The sequence below is a fragment of the Rhipicephalus sanguineus genome, chromosome 11 (assembly GCF_013339695.2).
Source record: "Rhipicephalus sanguineus isolate Rsan-2018 chromosome 11, BIME_Rsan_1.4, whole genome shotgun sequence".
NCBI classification, from domain to species: Eukaryota; Metazoa; Arthropoda; class Arachnida; order Ixodida; family Ixodidae; genus Rhipicephalus; species Rhipicephalus sanguineus.
The window spans coordinates 128,978,496-128,991,764 of NC_051186.1; the positions used below are offsets into that span (position 1 = coordinate 128,978,496).

Genomic DNA, 13,269 nt, shown 5'->3' on the forward strand with positions numbered 1-13,269 from the left:
GGAGCGGTGAAATTGAATGCGAGGCAACCGTAACCACGTCATGATATAACATTTAGTTCTTCGTGCGTATGTGCATAGTCTGTGCGATTAAGCTCATAGATGAATCGTGCCGCTCGCTGGCGTTGTTGCGTGAGCACTGCTCCTCGGCAAGAGGAAACGCGATGGGCGGGCCCGCTCTTCGCCGCGGGCGTCTGTTAATCAAATTGATTGACGCGCGAACTCGGGCACAAACTCGTTGATTCTGAAAAGGCACCAGTTCAACTCATGACTGTCATAGTGCCGGTGTTCCTGTCAAGTGTTTCATGCGGTGGACGCTACTCAGCAGCGTCTTTGCATATAAAATAATTTGTTCAGCTTGCAGCGCTTGTGCGGGGCTTGGGCCATTGGTGGAGCTTGTGATCACCTAGCTTCTTCCAGCTTTTTACGTGGCTCGTCTACTCAGTATGCTTGGTCTGCTTCGGAGTAACGACCGTGTCAGTTCGGTATGAATATTGGTGCTTTTGATTAGGAAGGTATTAACTAACATGATATTGAATAGTCCTTTCTTAATTGTTAATGATTTAATTGCCACGACAATAATTAAGTACAGAGGTAATTAGCATGGTAATAATTAGCACGATGTCTATTAACACGTCCTCGGTGAGTAATGACTTGATGATCTTTGTTTTAATTACACGCTCTTAATTATCGCCGTGTTAATTAGCACTTATTGATAATTTTTTAAATACCGCGCCATTAATTACTCAGGTTTAATTCTCAAGGTCGTGAATAGTACAGAGGTAATTAGCGTAATCCTAATAAGTACGATCCTAATGAGCACGCTCATAATTAGTGCCGTGTTAATTAATAATACCTAACAATGCCTTAATTACCACGGCATTAATTAGCCAGTTTTAATTTGCAAGGTCCTGAATAGTACGGAATTAATTCGCATAATCGTAATTAGCACGATCATAATTAACACGATCACGGCGAGTAAGATCTTGATTATCTAGGTTTTAATTACCCGCTCCTAATTAGCGTCATGTTATTTATCATGATCTCAATTACCTTGTTCTTAGCTTTACACGACTTCATTAACATGGTCTTAGTAAGACGTGGCTTAGTTAGCTCGACCTTAGCAAGATTTGGACTAATCAGATTCGTCATAGCACGTCCTGACTTAGCTAGGTATACCGCCCAGCCAATTAGCTAATCAGCCGGGCGCACGTGCTCTGGGACCGAGCAGATGATGAAGAAGAGAACGACGAGGGCGCGCGCCGGCCGGGCAACGCACTAGAAGGTAGAGGCCGACCATGGTGATTATACACGTTGCCTCGGCGATTAGCTCTAGCCGCGGTGTTGTAAGGCGCTCGGTCGGAACCAATCTCGGAGGCCACGGTGCTGATTATTCTAAAGGATACTTGCTGCAGACCTTAAACGCTTGAAAATGATTTCAAACGGCCCGCGCACACATAAAAAATATAGTTAGTAGAGCTTTCTGCCACTTTTCCTGCATGGGTGCACGTCTGCACTCAGTGGAACGACAAACAAATGAAAGAAGGTGCCTCTAGTTTTACGACACCACCCAACCATCTCGACCGCCCTTGACGTGACGTTGCGTTCCATTGTAACCAATGGAACGGAGCGCGCGCTGAGGGATGGATTTCACCTTATCGTACTATTAGCTTGTCCAAAAGGGGGTGTCGCCAGAGCTCGGAAAGATACCGAGTTTCGCCAAACTCGGGCCATCCTGCATAGCACCCCAATACGTCACCCTTTCGCAAACACTGTCGAATAGCAATCGTTGTTAGTGAGAGCAGGTGTCAACCAATCGCTACATCATTCGCGTCGTTATCAACGATGGCCGGTCAATATCAAAGATAAGACTCGCACAACGAAAAGCCTCGTCAACTCGGCCCCCGGCATCACCAGGGAAAGTCTGAGCTTCTCAGAATCTTTCTCTGAAAATAATGAAGCCGGTGATATCGCTGAAACCTTCTCATAAATTGGCTTTTCTAGCATAACACGAAGAGCAACAGGAAAAAGGTACACGGACCCTTATGCGCTTGCCTATGCTGACTCGAAGACGGAAGCCATCTTCTTTTTCTTCGCAGTCGGTTTTATTGACCTCCCCCGAAAGCTTTCTGCACCTAACGTGGTCTTGCACTGCTTCCGGGATCGGAGGCGTTGCAAGCTCCCTGCACCTCACGTTGTATTGAAGTGCCTCCGGGATCAGCCCACCTATGATCAAGCGACAACGTCATGCGATCATGGACGTCAGTGGAACATCATGATCACTTGATATGATGACGCCATCGCATGATGATTTTCGACACCGCGTAATGTTGACGCTGACGCAGCCGCCGACAGTCACTTTTAGCTTTTGATGAGGCATCTAAGGCTATCGCCTTAAAGAAACGGTTCGAACGATTTGAACATGAATGTGTCTTGCTTACTATTCGAAAGCTTCGGTAAGAGTCCAGCACGGCGAGCGAAAGCAGTCGTGAGCGATAATGACGAAGAGAAGAAACGAAAGAAGTCGTGAGCGATAATGACGAAGAGAAGAAAGTTCAGGAGCAAGAAGCCATGTCTCGGTCTTTTGATGCGGAAGGCCAATATACTAAACAAACCCTTAGATCGTTTGAAACGCCCCTACCTTTTACAAGTGCCGAACAAAGCAGGCGCCGGAGTGATCGAGCGCTTAGAAGCGCCGCGTTTCGAAACGGAAGCTCATTTGTAGAGGGCGACGGCCCTCTTTGATGTTCTGCTCAGTATGCGCGATATCCTTCGAAAGAACACGATCTGGCTGAAGGAGTGTTTGTCGATCGTCTTTTTTTTTTATTTCTTTTTTTTCTATGCTCGAGTGCCAGCTTTCCTCAATTGAGAAAGCGGCGTTTCCTCGTGTTTGCACCTCGTTCTATATGCAGTAACACGTCCGGTCACCCTGGCTTCTTCAGATATCTTACAAGCGATCTTCCATGTTTGCACGCTGGTTACACCGGGTACTTCCGGTTCTTTCTTAGTTTCGGGGCCGAGAAATGAGCGGACCGTTGAATGCTAGGAGCACCAAGGACAGTCTGTGGGGCTCTATTGACGGCTTTGCATAGACCAACATGAGGTATTTGTTATTTGTCTGCACTGCGTAGTGTTCTTTTATAACGGCGTCGCTGTTATAGCCGGCCGTAAAATGTCCTCCTGGTCACCAGATAACTATCATCATCAACGAATATGTGCCACAGAAATTGGGCAAATCCCACTGTACTCATCACTGGTCCACTAAAAATGAAGAAGGCATCAGTTAGCCCAAGAAATGGCCGCGAAGCGACGGCGGTGAGCCATAAAAAGATAAGAAGACAGAAAAGCATAGGCAAAGAGAAAGAGACAAACAAAGCAATAGAAAGAAAGAGAAAGGTTAAAATGGATAGAAATAAAGGAAATCAAGACAGAAAAAGAGATAGAAATAAACATACACAAAAGGTAGATACGTTGTAGAACAAACAGAGAACAAGACGGAAAGGAAAGAAAGATAGAAATAAAGAGAAACAAAGAAAGAGAGAGAGAGAGACAGGAAATAGAAAATAAAGATATAAAGAAGATATAAAGAGTGAGAAGGAGAAATAGATAGAGAAAGAAAGAAACAAATAGAAAGAAAACAGAGAGAAAGAGAAACAATAAGAAATGTAGAAATAAATAAAGTGAAACAAGGATGGCCACCCCAGCTGGGCTCTTCCTTCAGGCTTGGCACCACTAGTGCAAAGCGGCCATAATTTTTATTCTTTAGTAGGGAAGCCGAAAGTCTCCGTCGGTCTCTAAGGATGCGCCTATCCATTTCTTTGATAGGAGAAGCATTTCCCCGGTTTGCACCGGGGGAATTGCTATCTATCTATCTATCTATCTATCTATCTATCTATCTATCTATCTATCTATCTATCTATCTATCTATCTATCTATCTATCTATCTATCTATCTATCTATCTATCTATCTGTCTGTCTGTCTGTGTCTATATATATAATATATATATATATATATATATATATATATATATATATATATATATATATCGTACCATACAGAATCTCTTTCCATGACAACAAGCACGCACAACAAGCCCAGACGCCGTACAAAGGAGTAACGCATAGCAACAAGAAGCAGCTGAGATGTCGATCTCAATAAGTTTTGTAGAGGTGCGGCTACTCGAGGGCGAGGGCGAATAAAGTGTGCGACAAATCAAGACGGAGATGAGGTACTGAACAAAAAAGTCACAGTTTCGCCGCAACGGCGAAGCAATGATTGCGATAGCAATAAATTGTAATGTAACGCGAAGAATGGAAAGCAGCTCGAAATTGCCAGCGCGTCGCTCGAGCCCAAAGGACGCACGAAAAGAACGCCCACAGGACGAGCGCGAACTAATGCAACTTAGTAACGTTGCTTGTTGGGCGAGTTGGAACGAGTCAGTCATAGCGTAGTTCAGCGCTAGATGGAGGGCGCAAGATAAGAAGAAGACAGCTGTGGTGCCTTATGTGCATGATGTCTCGCACAGGCTTAAAAAAATCGGGGAAAGCGCTGGGGTTCGCGTGGTTTTTTCGGCCCCTGAAAAGCTTTCGGGCTTGTGCAGTTCGACCTCTCGGATGAAAGAAAAAAGAGGCTGCACCACAGACCATAAGCGAAAGTTCGTTCCATGCGTTCAAGGCGTTGTGTACGCCATCCCTCTGACGTGTGGTAGAAAGTACGTGGGTCAGGCGGGACGTTGCCTGAACGAGAGGCTCCGTGAGCACTACTACAGCGTCCAAACGACAGTATCGGGGCACCTCGGCATCCACGTGCGGGATTGTGAGTGTAGGCCCCTCTTTGATAACACTGCGGTCCTTGCACGCAGTCGGGACCAAAGGGTGAGGGAAATCATCGAGGCTGAGGAAATTAAACGGTCTGGGGACGCATGCGTAAGCACGCCTTCCTTGCATCTTTCTGACAAAGAGCTTTTGTTTTTGGCGAGACATGGGAAGGGGGGCGGTGTTGGCACACGTGTTGTGACTTATCGGCACTTTTCTTCTTTTCACCTTTCGGTTTTTACTTCCTGTTTTCTTTCTTTTATTGCTTTCCCTGCGTGTATATATACATGCGTCCCAATCCAATAAACTTTAGTTGGAAGAATGCGCTGTGTCCTTGTCCTCTCACTCGTCTGTTGCCTGTTTTTTGCGCTGAACTACGCTATGCGAACTAATGCGTCACAGCTCGACACTTTGAAGCGCACTGCTCAAACATAAAGCAGGACGCACGACACGAACGAACACGTACACACAAGACAAGCGCGAACTAATTGTCACAGTTGTTTACTTATTTCTGTTTGAACAGCGCGCTCCTTTGCCGCTGCAGCGAGCGAAGCGAAGCACCCCACCGGTCACCCCGTCTTTCCTCGAGATAAGCGCACGAAAGCGACCACGCCCTGTAGAGCGAAGAGCAACGGCGATCGCAGGAGCGGCGCGCGCACGTCGCGCCATCTATATAGCCACTAAGAAAGCATGCTGAATTACGTGGTGTATATAAATAGCGCAGGAAGAGAGCAGAGTGGATCAGGGAACAAACGGGGGTTAAGGATATCATAGTTGAAATTAAGAAGAAGAAATGGATATGGGCCGGGCACGTAGCACGTCGACAGGATAACCGGTGGTCATTAAGGGTAACTGACTGGATTCCAAGAGAGGGTAAACGCGTGAGGGGAAGACAGAAAATTAGGTGGGTAGATGAGATTAAGAAGTTTGTAGGTATAACGTGGCAACAGAAAGCACAGGACCGGGTTGATTGGCGGAACATGGGAGAGGCCTTTGCCCTGCAGTGGGCGTAGACAGGCTGATGATGATGATGATGATGATAAATAGTGCGCCGTTAGCAGGCTGAAAGACGGTGCTGTCGTGGCCTAACGTCTAATGCGGCGGGCTCCAAATCGAGCGGTCGCCCGTTCGATTCCGCGCGTCGGAAAGAATTTCTGAATTATTTTAAGGGCGAAGCTCCTTATAGCGGCACCCGTTCGTCCCTCGTAGCGTAGTATGTAACCAGTCTTACGCTTTGACCTGCAAGGTGGTGCCGGTGGGAGATTTTTCCTGTGCGTTGTTGAACAATAAAAAATTCGCAGCGTTAGCTAAAAGCCGACTTCTTCTGTCTCTCATTCCCATTAGCAGCCATTCTTTACCTCCAAGGTAGTGCCTGGTGAGATTTCTCCTGTGCGTGATTAAACAATAAAAATTTTGTTCAAAACGCCGTTGATTGATGAAATAAACCAACAAAAGACGCCAGATGTTTTGTAAAAGCAAAACGAAAGAACGCCAGACGTTTCTAAAGCAAAACGAAAAGACGCCAGCTGCTTAACGAAAGACGCCAGATGTTTTCTAAGCAATGGTTTTCTAAACAATGAAAATTCACAGCGTACATGTAAAATTAAAGTGCGCTGCAAGTCGTCATAACTCATCGAACCTTTAGTATAAACGCGCCCGATCTCACGTCGGTGATGATGTACTGGGCAGAATTCACGGAAGATTCACGGTTTACCGATGAACCTCCGCAGCTTCGCCCACTCATCATCATTCACTCCGTGGATATGCTGTGATTTTTTTTCTTTATGGCTTTTCTATGTATATACATACTTATACATATACGGTGAATGACGGCGACGGGGACGGACATTTTCCAGCCGAGACTGTCCATATAATTGCTATCGCAATAAAAAAGTCGATAACAGACACGGCGCTCGGAAAAGCACTAATGAGGGAGAACGTGTGTTTTGACACGTTATTTTGCACACTGGAACAAATGAGCAAAAAAAAGTAATAAGTAGAATTAACCAAAGTCAAAATTAAAGACGGCAGCCGAATAAAATCTGTACGATCACGCTAAAGCAGGAAGAAAGCGTACGAACACAATGTGTAGTGCAATAGTCTCGAGGTACGCGAAGGCCGTTAGGGGGCTCATTTTCAAAATTTGCTGACGTAAGACTAATGACTTTGGAAGTACCCATGGAGAGCTGCGCACGGCCGCACAGAAGTCTATGAAAACCATTAACTTTTTCCGGCAGCCGTGTCGCGCTGCACAAATCACTCCTGTCATTTAGAGTGTGCCTTAGTTAGGAAAGGAGGTTTAAAAAAGAGTATGAAGCTGGTTCAAAAATCACTAAAACAACAGTCACAGATTGCATTCCCGCTCACGGCACGTGGCGTACTCGTCGCTTGGTTGTCAGAAATAAAAAAAAATTTTCAAGTCGATTTTCTTGTTTCTACGTTTCGCGTTAATTCCAGGACTTTCATAAAGCTCGACTTTTTCTTGTCTTCGCTATAATAAGGGAAATAACCGATACAGGTTGGCTTGCACGTTTGTAGTTTAACACGGAAACTATATGCGGGAGTTTCGTCGACTACATCTAAAGCTGTTACTAGGCGCTCGTTAGGTACGGTTGGGTCGAAACCGTGCTACACCGAACCACTCCGTAGTGAGTCAAGCATTCACTCTGTCGAAACTTCAGAGAGATGATTCCGTGCGGGTCTTATGCTTCAGGGAACAGGGTTGCTCGGAGTAAAAGACGGGCTTCTTAGACAAACATATCGGATGTTTGCGAGCGTACTAATGCGTTGTGACAGTTGATACTTCGGGTGTTCATATTTCCCAGAGCACACGGCCGAAAGCCTTACATCTTGGACAGAAATGGATCTTTTACGCTTGCTATTTCGTTTCTTGCACAGGCGTGGGCGCCCACGTGTATGACTTGGCGCCTCTTTGTTTTGTTTTTCATGGCACTGGGATGAATCCGCGGAGATGACGCCGTCTATACTTGTGATTTTCATCTTCTCTTCTTCTTCACCTTGCGCCGCCGCCACCTTCTCCTTGACCATCCTTAAAGGGATGTGGGAGTCTTTTCATATCATACGAACGGCGCAAAGCGAACGTTAACAAAGAAAGGCATAAGGGCACGGCTATGTATTCTACTGATCATCCATTATCGAGATCTCTGTCATTCGTCCTTAGGTTTATTTGAGACTGCTTGCGTGATGTCCCGGCGCATGGTTATATATAATGCCCAGAATCGTTTATATCCGGTCCAACTTCGGTTGACACAGCCAGCTCCAGTACTCGTCGTCTAAGAGGAGTGTGGGGGCAGGCACGTTGGTTATTCATGATTAGCAAGGGTATACTCGCGAAACCACACGGAACACAGAAAGCTACTACACGGCGCGGATGAAAACCGCTTCGAAACGCACACACACACGCACACACACAGACGCGCGCGCGCGCGTTCGTAGAGGCACGTGAACGGGCCCCGCAACACTTTTTGAACATGGTCACAAAACGCTGCCGAGCGGTAGTGGAGGCTCCTACGAACATGGGAGCCAAATTCTATTGCGCAACACTCAACGTAGAACTTACAATTCAGTTTAAAGTCAGCTTGAAATCGCTTGTTGTTTTTTCAACAAATGATGCCACAAGCACAATTTTGTGCGTATGGCATCATTTGAACACGGTCATTGGTTCATTTGAGCATCGTGAGCTGCAGGTTACCGCGACCGCCGCGGGGTGCCGTGACGTGCCCACAGTACGTGACGGGACCGCTTATACATACATACATACATACATACATACATACATACATACATACATACATACATACATACATACATACATACATACATACATACAGACGACATGTTGCACAACTGACCCTAACTGCGCTACCCCGTTCTCAGAAACTCCACTCTTGTCGCAGCGATCGATGGCGGGCATTATACATTGACGTTCTGTTCTTATTTCCCTATGTAACCGCATCGAACGATCGCCGTCTCAGCGTCACACGGCCGTAATTCGCCGGGGGAATTAGTGAGCTCGTTCTGTCGCGGAGTCGGGGGCGAACCGCCGAGAAAACCAATCGACTAATTGCGCGGCCGGAGAAGCCGACGAGCGGCGGCGAGTTGTCGACGCGGCTACCGGAGGAAGCCTTATTGGGATACTTCCTTCGCCCAGGGTCCCTATGTATTCGTTCCACCGGACGTGAATGCGTAAGCAGATGCGGCACGAGAGCGTCTACGATTGATCCGGTTGCGAGAATCCCCAGGTGGGATATTCTCGATGAAGACGAAGCGTGGAAGGAGCGGGGAGGGAGAAGCGTGCCACGAAACGGACGAAGGAGTGAAAGAAAGAAAACCAAAGAAAGAAGAAAAGAAAGAAATAAATAAAGTAGGAAAGAAAGAAAGAAGGAAAGACAGAAAGAGAGAAGAAGAGAAAGAAGAAAGAAAGAAAAGAAAGAGAAGAAAGAAAGAAAGAAATAAGAAGAAAGAAAGAAAGAAAGAAAGAAAGAAAGAAAGAAAGAAAGAATAGGGCTGTGTTCCATTTCTGTATGGTACGATAGATAGATAGATAGATAGATAGATAGATAGATAGATAGATAGATAGATAGATAGATAGATAGATAGATAGATAGATAGATAGATAGATAGATAGATAGATAGATAGATAGATAGATAGATAGATAGAGATAGATAGAGATAGATAGATAGATAGATAGATAGATAGATAGATAGATAGATAGAATGGGCGTTAGGCAGAGTTGCCAGTTCCGCTTATAATAAGCGGAGTTGCGCCTTTTTTTTTTTCACCGAGTCGCTTGTCGCGTTTTCTGCGGCTTATTCGCGTTTTTTCTGCAAATATAGTTATTTTACTGCTCCACGTACGCTAATAGAGCGCTTGCCGATGACTTCGTGTAGCTGAATATTGTAATCAAACACACAGTCGAGTATTTTACTAACATTATTCACTGACAAACGTGCATTAAGAAGAGCGGAGACTACCCTGAGTCTACGTTAAAAAGTTAATAAGTCATTTCGCTCATAGATGAGCATACGTTGCTGTATCAAACGTGTATATTTATTTTTTTTTTACCTTCACTTCGTATTTGAGCAACTTCTTTTTACAATTACAGAATATTTCATGAATGAGAAAAGTTATTAACTCCCGCTTCTTTTGGGTTGATCATTTGCTTGCCAGCTCGGCAGCATCTGGCAACTCTGGTGTTAGGGGTGTGGATAGATGGCTAGATAGACAGATAAAGCTTTAACACAACAGATTCTTGGAAGAAAGTAAGAACGGCCAAAGTAAAAAGGAAGAGAAAACAACGGTTACTTTCATACCATGTTAGAAGAAAGACAGAAGGAAAGAAACGGAAAGAATAAGTGACTAACTTCGGAACTACACATAATAGGAAGGAATGAAGGAAGGATGCAAAGGAAAAGTACGTATTAGAGATAGACACTCGACTCGGGGCACGGTGGTAACCTCTCGAGGAACTAGTAGGAGCACTGGTGAGCACGTCCCAAAGGATTCAGTTTTTTTTTTCCCGAACGTTCGCGGAAAATTCCTGTGAGACGGTATTTGAAGGAAAGGACGAAATAAGGCAGACTATAGTGAGACAAGATGCGTCGCGCATAGCTTCGGGTTCTTCGAACGACATTTACTAACAAAAAGAAAGTAAGGTCGCAGCGCATGGCTGTTCAGGCATTTGCTTTCAGTGTATCCCGGCAATCGGAAATTCACGGTTCCACGAATTCCGCGTTGGCTCGTCGGACTCCGTTTCTCTTATATTCGATTAGGTTGGCGCGGTCGATTCAACGCACGCTACAAAATGCAGCGTCTTCATGGCATAAAACAAAAGCTCATTATTTTTCACTTAGAGTGCATCTTCATTTCCATCCATAGCCATGCTAAGTTTCCATTTATTTTTTAATAGGACGCTTCGGTTACTTTTGTTGATAGCGAGTTCCCAATTCCCCGACGTCAGCATGCGATATGCCACACGCAAGATGTTTCCTGGCCATGTAGGCCAGGCTAACCCCGCCTGCTGCAACATCACAGCCACCACCACCACCACCCTATTCATCGAAATCATCATCTTTGCATACATCGAAACATGAATTAATAACGTTTAGATTGTATAAACTGTTCATTGGCCTATTAAGTGTTCTGCTGTATTTGATTTAGCATTTCGTACTGCAGTAAATGCTGGTTAATTCGGATTTCACAGGACCGGAAAAAATGTCCTAACTAACAGAATTCCGAATTACCGAAAGTATAAAAAAAGACAATAAACAAATGTCTATTACGTCAATACACTTTCATTTTACCGATTAATACATAAATCCTGTACTTACTTTCCTTAAGATCAGTGTCAGAGCCGCAGTTTTTCGCCATTCGCGACTTTGTTCACAATGTGACCGCGGCTCAAGACCTTCCTGTCTTAACTAAATCTAAACGTGCTAATCCGAAATTAGCCAGAAACGTCGTCACCGTCGTTACCGTGCGGTTCGCGTTAATGGCAATGACGATGCAGACTGCGCCGCCTCGTTTCAGCTTTCCGCGAACGCTGTTTGCGCTCGTTTGCGTCACACATTTGCGGCGCGCTCCGAGAATCAAGCGAATTAAACGTGTTGCGGCCAAATATGCCCGAAATAACGAGAGCTTGATGCCATTAAACAATACATATGCTTGCCGGGACCAGTCCGAATCGTCCGATTTTCCGAATTAACGGGTATCGAATTAACGAGGTTTTAGTGTGCTACGTTATATAGATAATTTCGCTGTATCGCATTTTATGTATTTTCCATTACATAATTATTTTGTCCGCATAACATACCATACGTTTATTGTTTTACTAATGAGTTCATTGTGCTGTGCTGACCTATCTATATAGTTATTTACAACTTTGTTCCTTTAACAGAGCGTCCCACTGCATTCGTTGCACTTTGGGGCCCTCATCTACATGCTACCTATCATTAGTGATTTTGTGTTGTACTTATATTGATAAACTGAAAGTGACTGCAATACGAGCTTTGTCGGCTTTCGAACTAACGACATTGATCGTTTTATAACTGGTACCGTCGACCGCGCACGAAGCGCAACAACTGGTTTTCGCGTGCTTGTTTTCATTTTCGAAAAAGTCAAAGATGTAGCAGTTATTCTCGCATTAGTGATCATATCAAATGAGTTATGCGCTCACCGTTGAACCGAACAGCGTATTAGTGTTACGAAAGATTTCACGTTGCTTGCTCATCACGGACTTCGCTGGAATTATACGTAGTACAATATTAAAGAGTACTATATAAAGGGAACACAGCTACGCAATAAGCACTACTGTGCAAAGTGAGATGTACAGGCCACCGAGCTATTCATGTTTTCCTAGATATATTTTCAAACTGGTCGATGACTTTTTATCTCCTTTTGTGAACCTTACTCCATTCTGCTTCTTCTCATGGACTGCCTTGTCATTCATCACTCGGAGCGTCACTCAAACTTATTTTCCGGATGTGGAATACCTCAGGCTATTTATCGCATAGCTTCCGTTGGCCAAGCGGTGTAGGGACGCAGAACCCTTTCACTCAGTTATTATAATTTGCGCCTTACGAAACAAACGCCGTAAGAAGGAACGGTTGCGCTGTTGTTGTTGTTGTTGTTGTTCTCGTCGTCGTCGTCGTTGTTGTTGTTGTGTTGTTGTTCTTGTTGTTGTTGTTGTTGTTTATAAATTGCATCTTGATGACAATGTGGTCCCTACACCGCAGGACATTTGAACACCGCCTGTAAGAACCACATGGGCCGCATTGTAAAATATTGCCACAGCATGGGATGTGATTGCGATATTCCACTGTGTGTATGTGCCACTGTGAGACGGAGGAAAGGACAAGGATGGAAAGACGAGGAAATCGTGTTTCCTGTGATCGGTTCAGCTCGGCGTCCTGGTATTCCGATAGGCAGAGGTTCTGTGCTATTCGTAATAACGTGGCAATATTAAATATCCTGAGAAGCTACGTAATACTTATTTGTTTATTTATTGGCTATTTATTTTTATATACTGTAGTTCAGCTGGCGCTATTGCAGAAGTGGACATCATACATTAATTGCAGACAGAAAGTCACGAAATATCAACGCACGAAGCGCTTCAGGATACAGAATTCCAGCGTTCAATTGTCGAGTGAAAAAAAAAAAAACATGCGTTTGCACATGTCAGGTTATGGCTTAAGAAATGCTAAAGGATCTAGCATGTGATAGCTACGAGTATACACGAAGGATCAGCGAGCTTAATACATTCGTCTAAACAATCGAGGCGTGATGGGTTAATTAGACAGCGCAGAAACTTTCAACTTTTAATGTGGCCACGTGTTGACAGAGGGGCAAGGTACTTTTTTGCCACGAAATTGAAATTTTACCAGAATGTTTCAATGATCCCATACAGAGATCCTGGAGTCAATTTTCATAAGTAAGCT

The 13,269-nt window shown here is 44.7% G+C and overlaps 1 protein-coding gene across 1 annotated transcript in view; it reads left to right on the top strand.

The window, feature by feature from the left end:
- The first annotated feature begins 4,221 nt into the window (after positions 1 to 4,221).
- The window catches only part of LOC119375405 (ALK tyrosine kinase receptor), an 81,089-nt gene continuing 72,041 nt past the window's right edge, over positions 4,222 to 13,269 (top strand). The window contains exon 1 of the mRNA XM_049411257.1: positions 4,222 to 4,226. Coding sequence (XP_049267214.1) covers positions 4,222 to 4,226 — 5 coding nt within the window. The remainder of the gene's footprint in view (positions 4,227 to 13,269) is intronic.